Source organism: Camelina sativa, chromosome 9 (genome assembly GCF_030686135.1).
Source record: "Camelina sativa cultivar CO46 ecotype springtype chromosome 9, ASM3068613v1".
Classification (NCBI taxonomy): Eukaryota; Viridiplantae; Streptophyta; class Magnoliopsida; order Brassicales; family Brassicaceae; genus Camelina; species Camelina sativa.
The window spans coordinates 43097155-43117468 of NC_141888.1; the positions used below are offsets into that span (position 1 = coordinate 43097155).

At 37.4% G+C, this 20314-nt stretch overlaps 7 protein-coding genes across 9 annotated transcripts; 4 read left to right on the plus strand and 3 right to left on the minus strand.

The window, feature by feature from the left end:
• The first annotated feature begins 268 nt into the window (after positions 1-268).
• LOC104714774 (uncharacterized) lies at positions 269-1128 on the plus strand. The gene is made up of 2 exons (XM_010432228.3): positions 269-523; positions 616-1128. The coding sequence occupies exons 1-2, from the start codon at positions 343-345 to the stop codon at positions 864-866; spliced, it is 432 nt and encodes a 143-aa protein (XP_010430530.2). The 5' UTR covers positions 269-342; the 3' UTR covers positions 867-1128.
• Positions 1129-1225: 97 nt separating this feature from the next.
• Positions 1226-5030, minus strand: LOC104714775 (uncharacterized). Its single transcript, XM_087464095.1, has 2 exons — positions 4537-5030; positions 1226-3793 (listed from the first exon to the last, which is right to left on the minus strand). The coding sequence occupies exon 2, from the start codon at positions 3489-3491 to the stop codon at positions 1524-1526; it is 1968 nt and encodes a 655-aa protein (XP_087320221.1). The 5' UTR covers positions 3492-3793; positions 4537-5030; the 3' UTR covers positions 1226-1523.
• A 2618-nt stretch (positions 5031-7648) lies between these two features.
• On the minus strand, positions 7649-11444 carry LOC104714776 (protein PAM71, chloroplastic). 2 transcript variants are annotated; one of them, XM_087464096.1, is made up of 12 exons: positions 11085-11444; positions 10913-10985; positions 10460-10679; positions 10289-10342; positions 10116-10177; positions 9937-10005; positions 9806-9857; positions 9352-9423; positions 9140-9269; positions 8980-9050; positions 8737-8784; positions 7649-7830 (listed from the first exon to the last, which is right to left on the minus strand). In XM_087464096.1, exons 3-12 carry the CDS (start codon positions 10544-10546, stop codon positions 7759-7761), a joined length of 717 nt encoding a protein of 238 aa, XP_087320222.1. In that variant the 5' UTR covers positions 10547-10679; positions 10913-10985; positions 11085-11444; the 3' UTR covers positions 7649-7758. The 2 variants fall into 2 exon arrangements, with proteins under 2 accessions (XP_087320222.1, XP_010430534.2); XM_010432232.3 differs by having other exon boundaries at positions 10449-10679; positions 11085-11439.
• A 1310-nt stretch (positions 11445-12754) lies between these two features.
• Positions 12755-13575, plus strand: LOC104714777 (dirigent protein 5). Its single transcript, XM_010432233.3, has one exon. The coding sequence runs from the start codon at positions 12839-12841 to the stop codon at positions 13385-13387; it is 549 nt and encodes a 182-aa protein (XP_010430535.1). The 5' UTR covers positions 12755-12838; the 3' UTR covers positions 13388-13575.
• Positions 13576-14133: 558 nt separating this feature from the next.
• LOC104714778 (uncharacterized protein At5g41620) lies at positions 14134-17154 on the plus strand. 2 transcript variants are annotated; one of them, XM_010432234.3, is made up of 3 exons: positions 14134-14704; positions 15384-15509; positions 15580-17154. In XM_010432234.3, the coding sequence occupies exons 1-3, from the start codon at positions 14309-14311 to the stop codon at positions 16924-16926; spliced, it is 1869 nt and encodes a 622-aa protein (XP_010430536.2). In that variant the 5' UTR covers positions 14134-14308; the 3' UTR covers positions 16927-17154. The 2 variants fall into 2 exon arrangements, with proteins under 2 accessions (XP_010430536.2, XP_019085244.2); XM_019229699.2 differs by having other exon boundaries at positions 14145-14704; positions 15388-15509.
• Positions 17155-17257: 103 nt separating this feature from the next.
• Positions 17258-18136, plus strand: LOC104714779 (uncharacterized). The gene is made up of 3 exons (XM_010432236.3): positions 17258-17510; positions 17697-17832; positions 17933-18136. The coding sequence occupies exons 1-3, from the start codon at positions 17347-17349 to the stop codon at positions 17987-17989; spliced, it is 357 nt and encodes a 118-aa protein (XP_010430538.1). The 5' UTR covers positions 17258-17346; the 3' UTR covers positions 17990-18136.
• Positions 18137-18166: 30 nt separating this feature from the next.
• Positions 18167-19906, minus strand: LOC104714780 (6-phosphogluconate dehydrogenase, decarboxylating 1, chloroplastic). The gene has a single exon (XM_010432237.2). The coding sequence runs from the start codon at positions 19764-19766 to the stop codon at positions 18303-18305; it is 1464 nt and encodes a 487-aa protein (XP_010430539.1). The 5' UTR covers positions 19767-19906; the 3' UTR covers positions 18167-18302.
• Positions 19907-20314: the final 408 nt, after the last annotated feature.

Consider the following 20314-nt stretch of genomic DNA (forward strand, 5'->3'; position numbering starts at 1 on the left):
AGTTTTGTGAAATATATATACATTTTATTGCTGAGGAAATAAGTTGATTAAGTAACATTAGTCATGTTAATTAGTTTTGGTCCATTCAAGTTACTGATGAATTTGCTCCGTTCAAGTTATTGATGAATTTGGTCCGTTCACGTCATACTCTTATATTCTAGTATTGCCTTAATTAGGTGAAGCAGAGAATGCACATGGCCCATAGGAAGATTGTTCAATTTTGGAAAATGACATACATATATGATTAAAAGTTTAAGTGGGAAAATATAATTAATTGGGTAATTGCTCAAAAATAATAATAATGCAATATTTTTTTCTTCATAACCATTGGGCTATATAAACATGGCATGCTACATTGATAAAGCTCACAAAATTAAAGGCAAACATCATCAAAGACAAGTAGCTAAAGAAATGTCACTGAGACAAGTTTGTGAGACGCAGTATAAGATTTCCATCCCGAAGGAACGATTCTGGGACTGTTTTGTCCACCATTCGATTAGCTTGTCTAATAGAAAACCTAAAGGTATATATTATATAACTCTCATACTCTTATAATTTCATATATGTTGTACTCGTTCATAACTCTCTAATATATTCATTGTTTTTGTTGGCTAGACATTAAGCCATCTGCTCACTGGAATCTAATGGAAATTGAGTCAGTGGATCACCAGACGAAAACCATGAAGCTACGGTTCGTCAAACCTGAATTCGTTGAAGGCTATAAGTTGATTGCAGCAACTACAAAAGTTACTGACGACGAGCCCAGTGGCTTGAATTGCATCATAGACATCACTGCGGAGTACGAAAAGAGTGGCCTTGAGATCAAAGACCTTGAAGAAGTCCCATTCCTTGTGGGGAATATTTAGAGAACGTCTTTTCTTTGCCGTGCCCGTCTTGGTGACAATATTCCCATGCCAGTGCGTCTTAAATAATGGCACCGGCCCGTTAAATCAATCCATGCCATAATCGAAGAAGGATTCATCTCTTTATTCCTAGAGTTATAGAAGATGAAATAAATAAATTGAATCTGCCCCCAAAATATATATGTGTGAGTGAGTATTGTATCCTCTAGGGTCATGTCCCATGACTTGGATTATCTCTAAATAAAGTTGTTACGTATTATATGCATGATTGTTTCAAACTATAACTAAATTCACAATTGTCTACTGCTAAATATGATAACTGAACTCAGAATCTCTTCATTTCCTAAAGCGAGAAGTTGCAATTTTGCAAACAAAGACATGAGTTTTATTACCATCATCATCATCATCATCATCATAAAGACTGTTTTGACAATTCACAGGTGGGCTTTTACCTGTATAATTCACACCATCACAATAACCTTTGCTTCGACCCTTAATTCAATATCTACAAGACAATGAGATCAAATAAGACACAAAGACACAGACTTTGGATCCTTTTTCGACTCTCTAAGCAAACCTAAAACTAGAATAAACAGACTCCCCTTTTCACTCTCTGGTGGCAACATACTGAAACCAAACTGGAACCAAACTGAAGACAACTTACATCCACCTCTTTGGCCTCACCTTCCCATCGGTAGAGCCAGAGCAACCATCTCTGCCCAACATCGCCATCATCAAACTTCCACCATGGACTCTTCCTTCTGGAGCTAACCCCAATCCTGCTTCATACTCATTGAGATCAACATCAGTCTCCGGAGATCCTGTAGCACTTCTTGCTTTCATTGTATCGATGTTCATGTCTTGTGAACCGCTGAACTCCTCCTCGTTCTCTGTTTCGCTGCTGCTTACTCTCGGTTCTTGGCTCTCGGAAGTTACAGTCATTCCTCCATGGACCCGGTTATCCTGAACCAGACTGTTATGGAGCGCACAAAGACCAGTCTTACCTCGAGCAAACGAGGTACAAGGACCAGAAGAGGACTGTCCCGCATACTCAGTCTCGGGCTGACCCCACGCACATCGTTTCCCTCCTCCATGTGCTTTGCAAAAGTCAGTACTACCTTGAGCACTTTTGCCACATCCTTCAGACTTGCATCTCTTTCCTCCACCATGTCTGACACAGAAATCAGTCCTTCCTCTAGCACTCTTTGTGCATTCGGGAACCGCACATCTCTTACCACCGCCATGAGCCACACAGAAATTGGTACCGCCATGAACACTCTTGGAACATGGATCACCTCCTTGAAAGGCACATCTTTTACCTCCTCCATGTCCTTTACAAAACGGCGTGCTTCCTTCTGCTCCTTTGGTGCAACCCGAGTGTGTACATCGTTTACCACCACCGTGTGCCTTGCAGAACATTGTACTCCCTTGTGCTCCTTTTGTGCATCCATTAGATTGACATCTCCGACCACCACCATGAGAGATGCAGAGTCCTGAAAGGCCTTCAGCGCTTTTCGTGCAGTTCTCTTTTTGGCATCTCTTACCTCCACCGTGCCTGATACAGAGTCCTGATCTTCCCCTAGCAGCTCGTGTGCAATCTTCATGGCTGCATCTTCGACCCCCTCCATGAGCTATACAGAAGTCAGTACGGCCTTCTGCGCTTTTGGTGCATCCGAGAAATTCACATCGACGACCACCTCCATGGGCTTTACAATACACAGTTCTACCTTCAGCGCCCTTGTGGCAACCATGTTTCTGGCATCTACGTCCACCACCATGGGAAATGCAACGGCCAGATGCGCCTCTTGCTCCCTTTTGACATCCTTCTACTTGACATAACTTGGAATTAGAAGAATTCTTAAGCTGTGGCTTCAGCTGGTGAGATAAACCGGAAGTACATGTACCCGAGCTTATTGGAGTAGTTGTTGCCGTGCTAGATGACAGTTCCAGAACATGAGCAGCAGGAATGATGATATTCTTTGGAACATGGCCTGAGAAAGAGCTCGTTTCTTTGCTTGACGAGGCTTGCAATGTTGGTAATCCAAACCCTGACCTCCAACCACATGATGTGGATTCTTCGTTACTTGCACGCAGCATGTTCGCAAGAGTTTGAAACCGGTTGGCGTGCTGCTGGACCGCAGTGATCTCAGATTGACAGGATACTCCACCAGAAAGACTCAATTCAAGATCAAATTTCGAGGAGGGGACCTGCAACAACCCTTTCACGTTGGAGTTAGCTGGCTTTTTGTTACTTGCTGTCAGTTTCTCGTTGCCAAGATGGAGAGTAAAGTCGAGCTCAATATCCATAGATGATGCCTCCTCAGTTTCTTTAGCAGAAGATAAACTCGTGCAAGCAGTTGCAGAACTCCCTTTGCTATCAGAAGAGCTTGTTGAGTGACCGAGTCTTAAGGAGAGTAAAGGATCAGATCCATCGATCAGATTCCACTTCCTTTTGATTCCCTTGGCATTAGACAGCGGAGAGGCAAGGGAATCAAGACGCAGCGTAGTATCCGCGGCCTCGGCCTCGGCGACATCAACTTGAAGAGAACGGCCCAGTATCTTAAAAGAGTTGTTGGATGATGAGGAATTACCACCAGCAAAAGCACTGTTTTGGAATCTAGTATGCATGGTCACAACTTAAAAATGAAAACTTTCGTCAAAAAGAGCGAAGACGCGAAGCCAGTAGTATATAGTAGACAACAACTTCCGGGTTTAAGGAGAGAAAAAGCCACAGCTCTCTAAAAAAAAGAGTTAGAAGACCTTATAAGCATCTCCACCGCCGCTTACAAATCCTGAGGTATCGCACCGATCCATCTTAGTTACAAAACCAAAAACTGGTAGAGCTGATCCGAAAGTTACTCACAAAACCCAAGAGTTTAATTCTCAACCTTCACGACGACGAAAGGATTACGGTAGCAGCTAACCATCCCCTGCAAAAGAGATAATAAATAACAAAGATGAGTGCCAATTTCGTTGCAAAGTAATCTACAAAAAAAAAAAGAGTAGTGAGTGCCAATTTCGTTGCAAGTAATCTACAAAAAAGAGTAGTGAGATAAATAAATCAATTGTGTTGCAGAACACAGAAACTGAGATGATTAACACCTGTGAGAGACCAAATATGGTTTAGGACCAAAAGAAAAAAACATGAACCCAATTTCAAAAATTTAAAACAGAACAGTTTGATTTCGGTTGAGTCACAACCTTAACGTACATGAAACAAAAACAAGATCTAATTTGTAACCAGACTTTTCTCAAAGAGATACACACTACTATTAACACAATTGATGGATTTGATGATTCAGTAGCTCATCGATTTGCTTTTAGAGAAATCAAAAGAGACTAACTATAATATTAATAGAGGACACGATAAATCAAAAGCAGAGCCGCTCCAAAAAAAAAAAAAACCTTCAAAAAGTCTTTTATCGATTATACCGACACATAAAATTTTCCCAAAACAATTAAAAACCAAAAAAAAAACAGAACAAAAACAAACCACAGAAAGAATTCTTCAATTTCCCAGACATCGATCTCAGAGTCTTTTTTTTTTATGTTTTTTTCTTTCTTTTCTCGAATAAAACACAAATCAATTTCTATGAATTACTCATCAAACAAACATGCAAATCAACCGAAGAATAACCAAGCGAGATGCGGAAAAGGAAATTAGAAAATTTACCTTCAACTTTTTATGAATCTGATTAAGAGGAAAAATTCACGGCATCAAATGATAATTGAAATCGAGATTATCTCTATCTCTCTCTCTCTCTCAATCAAATCAACGAAGAAATTGAGGTTAAAATTGGGATTAATATAATTCAAAATATATATATATATATATATTTGTGGTGTTTTTTTGGGGAGGGGGAGTGAAGAAGAGGAGAGAAATCTAGGGATTTGCAGCGCCGGCGAGAGAGATAGAAAAGATGTATAAATAGCCCAAAGAGAATAGTGGAAATATGAATGAATGAATGAATGAATGATGGAATTTGGAATCCCTCTCTCGGAGAGAGAGAGAGAAAGAAAACAAGAGGCTATCAAAGACTTGTGCTCCCCCGCACGTGCCTTCCGAATCTTTCGCACGTGCTTACTCCTTAAATACCACTACTATTTATTTATTTATTTATTTTGATAAAATGTACAGAAAAAAAAAAACTACAAAACACAGAGTATAAACTGAGAAATCATAATAATAATACAATTATAATCACCAGCTCAATCTTAATTATAAGAACAACTTAGTAGCTACCCTGTCATAACATGACATTTGGTTGGTGGTTTATGTCCTCCTCCACTTCCTCTACTTTTGTATTTCCTCATTTATCAATTTCATTATCGTATATGTTTGTTTTTCCACCATTAATATTAATATTTCTATTCATTTTGTTTAAAGGTATGTAAGTAATTGTTTTTTTTGTCAAAAAAAAATAACATGTATTATGACATTAATGTAAACCTCTTTTTATACTATGTTTTATCATATTAAATGCTTTAGAGTTTAGATTCTCGTATTTAACTATTTATGAAATTAAATTAATTATAGTGTTAAGAAATAATTATGATTGTTTGGACAAAAGTTATTTTCATTTTGTCTCAAAACATTGCTTAAAATTAGTAAACAATTTTGTTAGTGTTGCTATGGTCAAAATATATCATAATCGATGCATTTGACTAATTATAAAAAATGAAATTAGTTATTTATAATGTTAAAAAATAATTAATATTTTTAATATACTTTTTTGTTTTTAACATAGAAAAATATGTATGATGTAATTAATAGATTATTCTCTAATATTTAAAAAAAAAAAAAAACAAATATGCAACTAATAGAAGAAAAATGATGTAGATCTGTAATTGCATATTTTGTTTTTTTTTTTTAAATGGGGAAATAATCTTATCTAATAATTAGCAAGATAATGGTTTTATTCCTATCATAGACATATGATTTAAAAGAGAAATTGCAATTAACTACTCCCTCTGTTTCACAAAAAGTGTCATTCTGGAGAAAATTTCTTGTTTCACAAAAAATGTTATTTTACATTTCCAATGAGTGTTTTAATGCTAAATTTTCTTTTTTACCCTTAAACCCAAAACTATTTTCATTGAATTTTGATCATTAATCACTTAATAAATAGGGGCAAATAAGTATAATTCAAACTTTTCTTAATTTGTGTGAAATGTGTCAAAGTGATACTCATTGTGAAACAGAGGGAGTATAATTTTGTTTGAATTAATAAGAGTTATAAATTTATGGTGTACTACCAACAAGATTGTGGCGGTTGATGAGCGTGACTGCGTCAGCATAAAACGAAGAAGGGTGTTAGGTGTGTCATGTCATGTGTGTTAGCGTGGCGGCTGAAGGCAGCAGCGGCTCGTCACCGTTCAATTTGGTTCTGTGATTTATTATTATGAGAGTGTGGTCCCCACTCGCCTCTTTTGTGATTCTCTCGGGAAGGAAAGAAAGGTCTACTAGGTCTACGCTTCCTTCGATTGCCATTGTTTCTTTTTAATTTTTATTACTTTCTTTCTTCTAGATAAAAATTACGTAAAAGCGACATCGTTTCTTCGTTTTTGCTGTCACTGTCCGAAATAGAAAAGCCGATAAAAGGGTCCACGTACGATTAAAGAGTGGTTCAGGTTTGCAATTGCACAATCAATAGATTTTTCTTTTTTTTTTCTTACTTTTTTCTGAAAAATCTATAGGTCAAATCAGTGTTAAAAAAACGGTCTAGGCGGCCGCCTAGGCGCCGTCTAGGCGCTAGGCGCTCAGTAGATATTTAGATGACCGCCTAAACCGCTTAAAATTACATTAATTTAATTTTAATATTTATTTTTGATTTTTAACTATATAAATTTAAATTATTAAGTTTTATATTTGTATACGTAATTATAAATGTTTATATATTGTTAATATAACTTAAATAAATGTATTTTTGTTAATTTTGTTTATAATTTATAATTTTATTTTATTTTTCTAACATATATTTGTACATAATTTTATATATATAATGTTTTATGTTGTAAACGCCTAAACCATCTAAAAACCGCCTAGGCCCCGATTAGGCGTTCTAGGCGCTAGGCGCTGGGTCACCACCCAGATACCGCCTAGCGCTTTCTTGAACACTGGGTCAAATGTATTATTATTGATTCTCACGCAAAATTTTTTTTGCTAATAAGTTTTAGCTTAAAACTTTTAAGTTTTAACTAAAGGTGTAAGTTGTATAGAACACATGAATATTTTTAGAGATAACTGTTGAAGTTATGTTACTATTATAATTGATGAAACTTGAATTTATCAAGAACAGATTATTACTCTTAAAACTATGTTATTTATTTTTATAATCGGTGAATTTAAAGTTATTTGCACAAGTATGAATGCTTATTTTGCACACTTTTATTTAGTCTACCTTCCTTCTATTCCCTTTTACAGAAAAAAAAATACATGTTGCTATAAAAGAAATATACATTTAGGAGTGGAACTTATAAAGCGTGTAAGTTTATAACTTTCTCAGCTAATTTGATTTCACATGCACGATTGTAATATTATTGTATTACACCTTTACAATGAAGAATACTAGTATAAAAAAGAAAAAGAATATGCTCTATCATGTTCGACTCCTTTTATATTCTTCCCGGTCCCGAACACGTGTTATGTTTGGACGCATCTTTCATAACATAACCTATGCTATTACCTATCTTGACATCTAAGTTAATTCTAACCACTAAAATACAAAATGTTTTTCATATGTTTTGCTGTAAATCCACAGTATAGTATCCAGAAAGATAGAGAGTGATGAATGAACAGTTGTATATTAAAGTTTTGCACTGCAACCAAAATTAAAATAGTATTTTCTTTTTTATACAAGAAGTAAGAGGCAAGGAAAAGTTTTATTATTGCTACTTACGTGACGATCTCGGCCACCGTCACAGCAGCAAACACGAGAAACAGAACTCCTCCGACATAAGCAATTGCCTGTTTCGAACCAAACAACATTTAAACATTCCCGTCTTAAGAACACACTCTCTCCCAAAAATTGTTTTTTTTTTCAAAGAGTCTCTAAACTTAAGATCTAAAACCTAAACAAAATGATCCATTCGTTTAGCTTAGATATTTCTCCCCCGGTTAGTTTCAATTTTTCTGGAATAACAACGCGTTGTTGACAGATTGGATCGGACATAGAAAGAGAATAAAAACAATAAAAGATGTTATTTTGACTCTTTTTGAGGGAGGAATAGATACTAAATGATGTGGAAGACTTGAGATCAATGGACATAGAAGCTTGTTGTTGCCACTTGCCTTAGAATAAAAACCTTAATCTCTACTTCTCTCACTTTTGTTCCATCAAGTTAAATCTCAGAAACACAATACGAGAGTAAAAGAGAGATCCTTTGACTAATTATAACAAAACTCAAAAAGGTGTTTTGGAACTTTTGAAAAACTAAGATAAAAAATAAAAGCTAGAAAATTGCCAAAGAGAATCTGGTTTTTGTGTAATAAAAGCTGAATATAACCTAGGATATGCTAGCATTTAGTATATTCACCCTACATTTCATGATAATTTAAGGACATGGATTTGTTTCATTTTATTAATAGTTTTCTTACTTTTTAATGCAACCATTAAAGTTTTATTCTTCTTAACCTTTTTTGGGTCAGGAATCAAAAATTATTCTTCTTCATCTTATTATTATATTAAATGCAAGTTTAGAAGAGTAAGAAAAAACTAAAACTGGCATTATAAAGAAAAAGAAGTACTCTTTTTAAGTGCTTTTGTGAACTAATGGTTTCTATTTCTAAGACTAATTCGATCTAAATATGCATATATTGTGTATGTATATATATAGATAATTAGATATAGATAAGAGTGGAATTAGTAATTACCTTCTCTGATAAGAAATTTCCCAGCAAAGAACCACCCAAAACCGCAAGCTGCAAACAACAAACCAAGTTGCAAGTTAGAGTCTTGCGTCTCCCAAGTTTCAGGAGAATAGAAAGATCTCCTCTTTGATGGGGTTTTAAAATTCTCAACATTGCTTAAAGATGCTTTTGAGTTTTTATTAACCAAGGTCCTAGGATCTTTGAAGTGTTCCTATAAAAGTTCCAATCAAAATATTAAAAACTCACCAGAGTCGCAGCACCGTGACCCGCCAATGCTCCAGCGATGACACCCAATGGCGATGCTGCAGCCGCAAGAGCTTCAACGGAACAAAAGATTATATACAGTTTTGGAATTTTGGACCTGAGATTTTAATTTATAAGAATGTTGAAAAATTTTGAGTCTCACCAATTGTTGAGAAGAAGGATTTGTCACCCCATTCCGCAACAAAAACCAAGGCGAAAGTGCTGACGATGGTGCTTGCGGCTGCCACAATCCCGGCTCCATTACCTGAAAGCTCTGAAACCGCTAGTTCTGCCTGTGAAAAAAGAAGTCCGAAAATATTGACTTCTTGAAGGTTGCATGGGAATATAAAAGTGAAAGGCTAAAACAGCTTTTACTTCTTTCTGTTCTTCCTCGGCTTTACCCTCATCTGAAGCAGCGTCTAATAACGTTGATACACCGAAGTAAACCTAAATGAAGTAAAAATTGTTAATACGATTACATAGTTAGGAGGCGTTATGAATGATCCAACCCAAACAGAACCAAAAACCAGGTTTGGAAACGAATCAAAATTTTCATTTGGTTTAATTAGTAAACTATTTCTACATACGAAAGTTAAGAACCTGAAACTTACACTTCATTAAAAGTTTAAAACCCTTCGAATCAAGGGTACCTTTGTATATAAAACAAAACCAAACTCATGCTAAAAGGGTCAGAACTACATTTGGTTCCACTTGGGTAAATATCATCTACTTTGGAAGATATACATTATATACCAAAAACAACCCAAAAGTTCCAATCAAACACCCCTGCATAACACAACTCTGCTTAGAAAGGTAAGTAAATATTTACCAGAAGACAAACAGCTGCAATATCATCTAGAGGCAAATCGGTTTCACCAAACCTGTGTTTTCAAGTCATTGACGTTCAGATTCATATTGAAACTTATACCTGAAAAATAAGATTATCCAGAGTTTTCAAACCTGAAGGGAAGAATTTCATCAACATAGTGGAAAGTTCGTCCAAGCACTACAGATATTATCGTCATTATCCTGCAAAATTACCAAATTTTTATAACGCTGCTGTACTGAATTCAAAGTAACATTTGATTTCAGACAAGATTCACGGACCATAACGCCTATGTTTGAGAAAGAAAGCATACCCAAGAGCGCCAAAAGTCCCCACGAATACAGTAGCAGCAGAGTTCCTCGCTGCTAAAAGGGCCTAAACAAACGCATGAAAACGTATCACAATCAATAGAATGTTAACTGTTTGATGACAGAAAGTTTCTAAAACGTAGATAAGCATCAAAATATATATAGCTCAAGACAATACCGCAATGAAGAAAGTCTTGTCTCCAAGTTCAGAGAAAAAGATAAGCAAGAACGCCTGAACAAAAACATAGACAGAGAGCAAAACGTAAATATTAAAAGGATTAGCACTAAACAGAAAGACATAGTTCCCGGTTCTGTGCAAAAAGGAAGATTCTCCTAACCGAAGCAAAACCTGAGCTAATATCTCCGAGGTCACCAAGAGAAGTGACAAGTGACTGCGTCCCATTAGCAATTGACGAAGCCGCAAAGGCTGGATCATTGCCGAGTAATGCAACCGAACCTGATACCGCTAAGAACTTAAGAACTCTCTGAGCCTCTCTTCTAGAGTGAGCTATCGGTCTCTCAACCAAAACATCAAGATTCCTATCATCTTTTTCTTCAGAATCAGCTTTCTGAAAAAAACAAAAAACAAAACAACTTATTCAGTCCACCTCCTCCTTGAACCTACTCAATTAGCTTATGCATATAACACAGTACCATCTCCTTTATAGTTCAATCTTCAAACAAATCCTAATAATACTTCGAATTAATGATCTCCAAGTCTCTAAACTAAACACCACATTACAACTATAGGTGAGAGAATCCACATCAAACAATCAATTCGAAACAACAATTAAAAAGTCACCTCAATGTAACAAGCGGCATTTCGTCGGAAGCATCGAAACCCTAGCTGCTGAGAATCATTACGACGCAAACCTCTGCACAAAAGAATTGCGAAAGACATGATGAACCCCTAAAATTCCATTCGCATAGCAAATTCATAAACAAAATTGCAAAACTCAAAACCAAAAACTCACCTAGAGAAACATCGACGCGAAAACCCGATCGGAATTGGACAAGCGGTGGAGAGACATCTCCTCGACGACGAAGAATTAGAAGAAGAAGAAGAAGAAGAAGAAGAAGAAGAAGAAGAAGAACACGAATCGGATTTGGAAGGCCTAGGGTTTTGGAATGGAAGAAGACGAAGTGAATCGGGGAGATTCAAAGTGAGCATTTCTCTCTAAATCTCTCCACCTGAGTTTTTTTATGCTTTCTTCTTCACAGTGTGATTGATTCTCTCTTTACTGCAACAAGCAGCAAATACTATAACCTTTGGCTCTGTTTGGTTCTCAGAAGATATAATAGAGAGATCAGTGAAAAATAAAATCCACAAAATCAAGTTATGCGCGCGCGTCCACGTATTACACTATCGCACGTGTGTTCGAGGCGTTACGGGCCGACAGCTGATTTCGTATTGGGCCAATAATAGGCCTGTTATTCTTTTAAAAGGCCCTCGCAGTTTAGTCAGGCCCTAATTGAGTGGGAATTAATTAGCACTGACCAGACCACTTCTTGTGATAACGCTATCGATAGAGTTTTAACTTTTTGTTTTTTTTTTTCGTATGAGTAACTTTTTTTCTTTTGTCAACCACTCAACAATGTTGTTGTTACTTTTTGTTTACAATATTTGATTTTCTATTAGTAAATGGTTTCACGATATTATTATTAAAATAATCTGAATAGTTATAAGTCACATTTAAAACTCTGCAATTTGATTTGCTTTATTTGGCTAGCTGCCGGATGCCAATGTTTTTTATATTAAGTCGGCAAATGCTTAGTTTTAATCAAAAAAAGAATTTTATGCATTGATGATAGATTTCGAGAGGAAAAATAAAGTCTTAAATTTATACAGTTATAGAACTTAAATCATTTTATAAGAAAGCCTGGTTTAGATATGTATGTTTCAATTAACAAAGTAATTTTTTGAAATTTAAACGTCAATTTACTAACAATTTAGTCTACTTTAGTAAAAAAATCTCGATTTTGATATACATTAAAAAAAAAACAGATATTCATATAATGATACTTTAGCATGTCAGTGGAAGTTTGACTTAATAATCATGCAAAATTATAATTTATAGGAAAAACTACTCCTGCTTATTAGACTGTCAATTGTTATTAGTTCTCCACCAACCCATGATAAACTAAAAGGCCAAAATAGTATAAAGATTGTAATACTTTGAACTCTCGGGATTATATAGATATACTTACATTTTTTTTATTTTTTTTTAACTTGTTTCCGTAAATTAGTGAAAAATTATGAACAACCAAACAAAATTTCACACCAAAAGTGCGACTCTAGCATAAGATATGTTCATGTATAAGCTCATGTAGTTTTCGATCAAATGCATTAAGCTAATTTTAGTACTAATTCTTTATGAAATCGTGTACTTATTTTTAACGATTTATCTACTACAACAACTTGTGGAAAACTTTAAAAGGTGATAGAGCCGCCTACATTGAAAATTTTCCAATATTCATCGTATATGATTTCACTTTATATACCATCAACAAAACTTACCACCAACCTTGATATACAAATAATAAATAAACAAGAATCACAAGAGAAGAAGAGTGAGCTAGTCCACTTGGGACTTCTTTACTTTATATTAACATAGACTAGTAAACCCCCAAGTTGTATATTTAAACCCATCACTCTTCTTCGACAAAATCACTCTCTCATTGTCCACTCTCACATTTGCATTGAAAAAACAAACACATTTTATCAAATATGGTAGGCCAAATGAAATCATTTCTCTTCTTATTCATTTTTCTTGTTCTATCCAAAACCGTGGTATCAGCTCGAAAACCATCCAAATCGCAACCAAAACCGTGCAAAAACTTTGTCCTCTACTACCACGACATAATGTTCGGCGTCGACGACGTGCAAAACGCGACTTCTGCAGCCATTACCAGCCCGCCTGGCCTCGGGAATTTCAAATTCGGGAAACTCGTGATCTTCGACGATCCAATGACCATAGACAAAAACTTTAAATCCGAACCTGTAGCACGTGCTCAAGGATTCTATTTCTACGACATGAAGAACGATTACAACGCGTGGTTCGCGTACACGCTCGTGTTCAACTCGACTCAACACAAAGGCACGTTGAACATTATGGGAGCAGATCTTATGATGGTGAAGAGTAGAGACTTGTCTGTGGTCGGAGGTACGGGTGATTTTTTCATGTCTCGAGGGATTGTCACGTTTGAGACTGATACCTTTGAAGGTGCTAAGTATTTTAGGGTCAAGATGGATATCAAACTCTATGACTGTTACTAAAAGAGACCATAAAATGGTTCTCGAGAGAGAGAGAGAGAGAGTGGCTGACTACTATGAAACTTTTGATCATCGAATAAGTTTAAGTTGGGATTTTTATGTTTTTAGTTCAATTTGCGGTTTGATGTATTATATAAATGATTTTGTTGTGTCATGTGTTGATTGATAAAAACTTACACTATGTTTTACAATATCATGCGATGATAGAAAAGTAGGAAAAATATATCTACAACACCACTAGTCAAATATAAGTGTGTCACATGTCACTAAACAATTTGATATTCTAATAATTAGTGTCTTAAAACAATTTTTTAACTTTAAATTCTTAAAATGTGTTTCAACAAAGTAGCCAAGTTAGGCATGACCAATTTCGGATAATAACGGAAGGACTCAAAGTCAAAGCATAGGGCTCGTATGTAACATTGTTAACAAAAGATTAGTGAAAATTTAGATTTTTAAAAGATTAAAAAAATGTTGTTAGATGTTAAACATGTAAACACAGAAGCACATGTAATTTGTAAACTGTAAACACCGAAGCTACACACTTCTGCAGCATCCCAATACACATGACTACGTGTGATGCCTTTACCCTCTGTCCACAGACTGTGACACGCACATTCTTCTTTCTTTTTTTCTTCGTAAAAATAAACAAATACTCTCCAATACATTTATATAAAGATTGAAAAAAACATCAATAAAATCCAGAAGGTTTATCAAAATAATGAAATTAAATGGTCTAAGGAAGTGTCAGAATTAAAATGATAGACGAGTGATTGATTGTAACACCCAATGATCCAAAATTGAATAAATGACATGAACAGTTTCGTCTCTATGATTATGGACAGAGAAAAAAAAAGGGTTTTCTTAAAATTACAGAAAAGGTGGAAACTTTTGGGTTAGTTTAGTGAGCCGCGCTCTAAAGAAATGAAAAGTAAAGAAGAAGAAGACGAGGAAGATGATGGAGAAGGAGAAGGAGAAGGGCAAAAAGGGAAGGGATTTATGGAAAAGTTAAGAAGAAGAGCTGTGTTTGTAGGCCATAGAAGTGTCTTTCGCCGACCTTGCACTCCTGCGCACATTAGCTTCAACCCTAACAACCCTTCTTCTTCTTCTTCCTCTAATTTCTCATCTAGAAAGCTCGCTGCTTCTCTCTGGGAATTTTATCAGTATTACGACGACAACGACCACCAGATTCCTCCTCTTGCTACTAGAATGCACCGAGTTCCGTACAGTTCTGCCGGTCCGAGTAACCGTCGTCTCCGTCACGGCCATGGAAAGGCGGCGATTGTAGATAATAATGGTCTTGATCTCACTGATCACCAGGTCTCTCTCTTCTACTCTGATAGAACTTTGGAGAGACTACAACATGGTGATTTAGCCTTTGATTAGTTTGGTCTTATTAGTTTTAGGATTGGGCATTGCTCAAGTTTGGATATTTTGTGAGAATGTATCGTTTTGCCCTTTGAAAGTTTGAATTTTGTGACATGGGTTGTGATGAACTGGTGATTTTTTAGCCCTAAGATTGTTCTGCTTCTGGTTCATGGTTTTTTCCAAAGTTTAGATTTTTATATTGGTGATAAGTGTTCTGGAATTTCCTAATTGCTCTGTTTCTGGTTCAGAAGTTTTTAGTTTTTGGATAAATTTAGGATTTTCCCAATTGCTCTGTCTTGGTTTTGGAGTTTTGAAAGTGAAGGCAATAAGCCAATAATATTGCCATTGATTCTAAGCTCATGTGTGCTTGATTCTTGATTACTAGATTTTGTTTTCTTAGTCCTGCAGAGGATTCTCTTATAAGCTGTGATTAGGTTAGGTGATGGGGGATTCTATCTAAAATTGTGATCTTTAGTGCAACCTCAGTTACTTGGTTCTTTTACTAGTTTACTCTCACTGCGCTTGAAGATGCCTTTTGCTCTGGCTTTTCCTTTTGATCGATGCAGTTTCAGTAAAAGAATCAGTTTTCATTCTTCCATTTAACAATTTTGCTGTGGTTGTTGTGTCCCAGCCAGGGAGTGCAGGAAGTATAAGGAGACAGATTGGTCAAATGCTGATGAAGCATCATCATTTAATCGAAAGAAACGACCATGCTTTGCAGCCTGTATCTCCTACAAGCTATGATAGCTCCCTCGAGGTATTCATATTCTTTTATTGTATGGTATCTCACTTCTTGGGATTAGTATTGAGATGGATCATTTCTTCAGGTTGCTCCATATAATGCAGCAGTTTCTCCGGGAAGTTCGTTGGAGTTCCGTGGAAGAAGACGAGCTGGTGAGCCTAACTACAATCTCAAGACATCTACCGAACTTCTTAAAGTACTGAACAAAATCTGGAGCCTCGAGGAGCAGCATTCCGCTAATATCTCCTTGATAAAATCTTTAAAAGCCGAGCTTGCTCATTCACGTTCCCGGATCAAAGAGCTTCTCAGATGCCAGCAAGCTGATAGACGCGATATGGATGATTTCGTGAAGCAACTCGCGGGAGAAAAGCTGTCAAAAGACACGAAGGAACACGATCGGTTAAGCTCTGTTGCGGGTCAATCTCTAGAAGATGAGCGTAGATTGAGGAAACGTTATGAGAGTTTGTATAGGAAATTGGCAAAAGAGCTCTCGGAAGTGAAGTCGACGTTGTCTGACTGCGTTAAGGAGATGGAGAGAGGGAGTAAGTCAAAGAAGATTCTGGAGAGATTATGTGATGAGTTCGCAAAAGGGATTAAGAGTTACGAAAGGGAGGTTCATGGTTTAAAGCAGAAGTTGGATAAGAACTGGAGAGGTTGGGATGAACAAGATCAGATGGTTCTTTGTATTGCTGAATCATGGCTTGACGAAAGGATTCAGAGTGACAACGGATCAGCGTTGGAGAAGCTTGAGTTTGAGATAGAAACATTTCTTAAGACTAAACAGAACGTAGATTCTAATGAAACAGCGAGGAACCGCCGGAGTTCACTTGAGTCAGTTCCATTTAACGCCATGAGCGCCCCGATTTGGGAAGTAGACCGTGAGGAGGAGGAGGAGGAGGAAGAAGATTCTGGCGGAAGCGACTCGAATTGTTTCGAGCTCAAGAAACATGTTGGTGATGTTGCGAAGCCACCACGACTCGGCGATGAAACTGAGAAACCGGAATTAACAAAGGAGGCAGATGTTGTTGTGTCTGGTGAAAAACTGAGGAGACGGAACCAAAGCCCTTCGAGTTTACAAGTGAAGTTCGAGGATCAAATGGCGTGGGCGATGTCTTCTAATGAGAAAAAGAAAGCTAGAGCCATTGAAACTGAGCCTGAAACTGATAAATGTACTAAAGAAACGAACAATGTGGTTGGAGAAATGATTAGAACTCATCGGAGGTTATTGTCGGAAACTCGGGATATCGATGAAGCTTCTTGCAGTTACACATCAAGGAGACAAGAGAGCCCGGTTCGTCAATGGAATACGAGAACCGTAATAACACCTGATCTTGGTGCTCCACAGGGAGTAAAGGACAACACTTTGAAGGCTAAACTAAGCGAAGCAAGAACAAAGAGTTCGAGGCCACGGGTTCGAGTATTCAAGGGGTGAGCTTTTGATGTAATTTGTATCGGATAAGAGCCATTGCTGATGGTGAAATGGTCAGACTCGGAGATGGAACAGAGCTGAGATTGTTGTTGTCGGAAATAGACAGAACTTGAGAAGTTCCATGTGTGGATATATATGTTCATATGTGAATCCTACGCATCTGTAGAGCTATATGTTGGTAACTATGTATAAATGTATATCTGTTTTATATCGATTTGATCCTTCTCTGAATTTTGTTTTTTTGATTTTTGTTTCGGACAAAAGAAAAGAGTTGTGAATACTGAATACAGTAATGTTGGCTTTTGAACTTTTAATGAAGAGACAATAAAGAGCTGAAACGGCGCCGTTTGAATATTTCCGTTGGCCTAGCTATATCAAGTTTTTTTTTGTCCTCGTCTCTCAAAAGTCAAAACACAGAGAGAGATGGCGACGGCGTCGTTTAGGTGGATCTTGCAGCTACACAGAGACGTACCAAAAGCGGCTCGATTCTACGAGAAAGGTCTTGATTTTTCAGTCAATGTCGTCACCTTACGTTGGGCGGAGCTTCATTCTGGTCCTCTCAAACTAGCTCTTATGCAATCTCCAAGGTGTTGCCTTAATGCCTATAACCTGTTCGATCATTTGCCTCAATGAAACTTTTCTAATACCCTGAAGAGTTGTTTTTTTATTTGGTTGCCTTCAATTTACTGTCATGTATGATGATAAAGCTTTGATGTTATTGAGGAATTTTTTGTTAGATCATTGCGAATATGAATATCATTGTTTTCATGCAGCGAGCATATGGTGAATGAGAAGGGATACTCTTCGCTACTATCGTTTACTGTGACGGATATTAATACAACAATCTCAAAACTTATGGAATTAGGAGCTGAGCTTGATGGCTCTATCAAATACGAGGTCCATGGCAAGGTAAAATGCAATCTTATCCTGCAAATTAGCTCCAATCTCATTGTTTATCTTTTGTTGTGTGAAGGGATTCTGAAATCTTTCTTTTTTGGTTTCTTTTCAGGTTGCTTCTGTGAGATGTCTTGATGGTCATGTCCTCGGACTCTATGAACCTTCCTAGGTTCTCAATACATGAGTTTTCTCAGTTCGGATTATGTCTTAGTGTATTTGATTTTGATTTTTCCGAGACTTTTAATAAACAGATCATCTAAGTTGAACAATGGTCAAAATATTATAGTAACCGCTCATTGGATGTTTAGTACCTTCATAGATGTTTGACAAATATAAAAGCAAGGTGTAAACAAAAATAGAGGTACTGCATTTTCTTATTCTGAAATCTGAACAAAATACTCGTGAAACAATGTGGTTTTGAATCCCAGTTCCAAGACAAAAGGGTTCTGTGAAAAATAAAAAAACAACTGTCAATGGAGTGTTCAATTGTTCTTCCTAGCAAGCTTAGTCCATTCGGTATGGTATGCACCGGGACGATCAGTTCTCTCATAAGTATGAGCTCCAAAGAGATCTCTCTGCGCCTGAACAAGATTCGCCGGCAATCTAGCGCGTCTATAAGTATCGAAATACGCAAGACTCGCACACATTCCAGGCGTGCTAATCCCAGCAGAAACAGCCAAACCAACAACTCTTCTCCAAGCAGCTTGTCTCTGAACCATCCCTTTAGCAAAGTCAGGATCAACGACAAGACTCGCCAAATCCGGGTTCCTCTGGTAAGCTTTCTTGATCCTATCCAAGAACACCGCTCTTATGATACACCCTCCTTTCCAAATCCTAGCTAACTCACCGAAGTTCAAGTTCCAACCTTTCTCTGAACTCTTAGCTCTAAGCAGATTCATTCCTTGAGCATAACTACATATCTTAGAAGCGTACAAAGCTTGCCTAACATCATCAACCAATCTCTTCTTATCGATTCCACTCGACGCAGAACCAATCTCTTCTTTCAAACCAGCTTCTTTCAACACTTTCGCAGCGTTCTCCCTCTCGTCTTTCAATCCACTCAAGTACCTACAATCCAACGAAGCAGCAATCGTAGGAGCCGCCACAGAAAGCTCTGCCGCTTGCTGAACAGTCCATTTCCCAGTACCTTTCATACCAGTCTTATCCAAAATCTTATCCACTAACTCACCATCACCAAACTCATCCTTAACCCTAAATATATCAGAAGTAATCTCAACCAAGAAACTCTCAAGCTCACCTCGGTTCCACTCCGTGAAGATCTCAGCAAGCTCCTCATTGCTCAATCCACCAACGTTCTTCAACACATCATAAGCCTCGGAGATCAGTTGCATATCTCCATACTCAATCCCATTATGAACCATCTTCACGAAGTTTCCAGATCCACCTTCTCCGATGTAAGTAACACAAGGTCCATCTTCAACCTGAGCTGCTACTTTCCCCAAAATGTCCTTGATGTTATCATAAGCTTGAAACGATCCACCAGGCATTAACGAAGGACCGTTACGAGCACCTTCTTCGCCGCCGGAGACTCCCATACCTAAATAGAGCAATCCTTTCTTCTCAGCTTCGGAGATCCGTCGCTCTGTGTTCTGATACCACTCGTTACCGCCGTCGATGATGCAATCTCCGGGCTCCATGTACTCGGAGAAGGCGTCGATTGTTTGGTCAACGGGAGCTCCAGCTTTGACGAGGATGATGAGAGATCTAGGCCGTTGGATCGAGAGGACGAAATCTCGAGGAGAGTATTGGCCGGAGACTGGGAGGTTTCCTTCGACGGCGGCTCGATCTAGGGTTTCGTCGACTTTGGAAGTGGTTCGGTTGTAGACTGAGATCGGGAAACCTTTCTCGGCGATGTTTAGGGCGAGGTTTTGGCCCATTACGGCGAGTCCGGCGAGACCGATTCGGGAGAGAGCTGCGGACTCCATTGGAGAGAAGATAGAGAGGATCTTTTGTGTAGAGAGAGAGAGAGAGAGAAAATGAGGTAAGTGGAGTGATGAGAGAGAGTGGTGCGGAGATATTTATACTGTAAAATTGGACGGACTCGTCGATGGAGCCAAGGGACAAACCAAAACGATGATCTCAATGTTTTCTTAAAAACGCCGTCGTTTGGTAGGTACTATGAACTCAGTGATTTCAAACGATGCCGTTTGGTTTCAAATATGATTCCGAAATTAGTACCACCTCCCAAAACAGTAACATTCATTTTTTTTTAATATTTTTATATCCAACTTAGTGGGGGTGTTGGATTTATTAATCTCTCTAATCATGTTTCATATTTTAATCTATTTTTGTTGTGAAATGATCTTTTAATATAGTACTATCAATATGGTAGTGTCCATGTTGAAGTTGGACGCTACCTCTTCCTTTCGTCTCTTCATGTGTATTTCAATTATTTTACATCAACTTGATATTTATTATTAGCCTTTTGACGATGTTGAATGGTCGGACAAATTTTGCATATACGAGTGTCTAA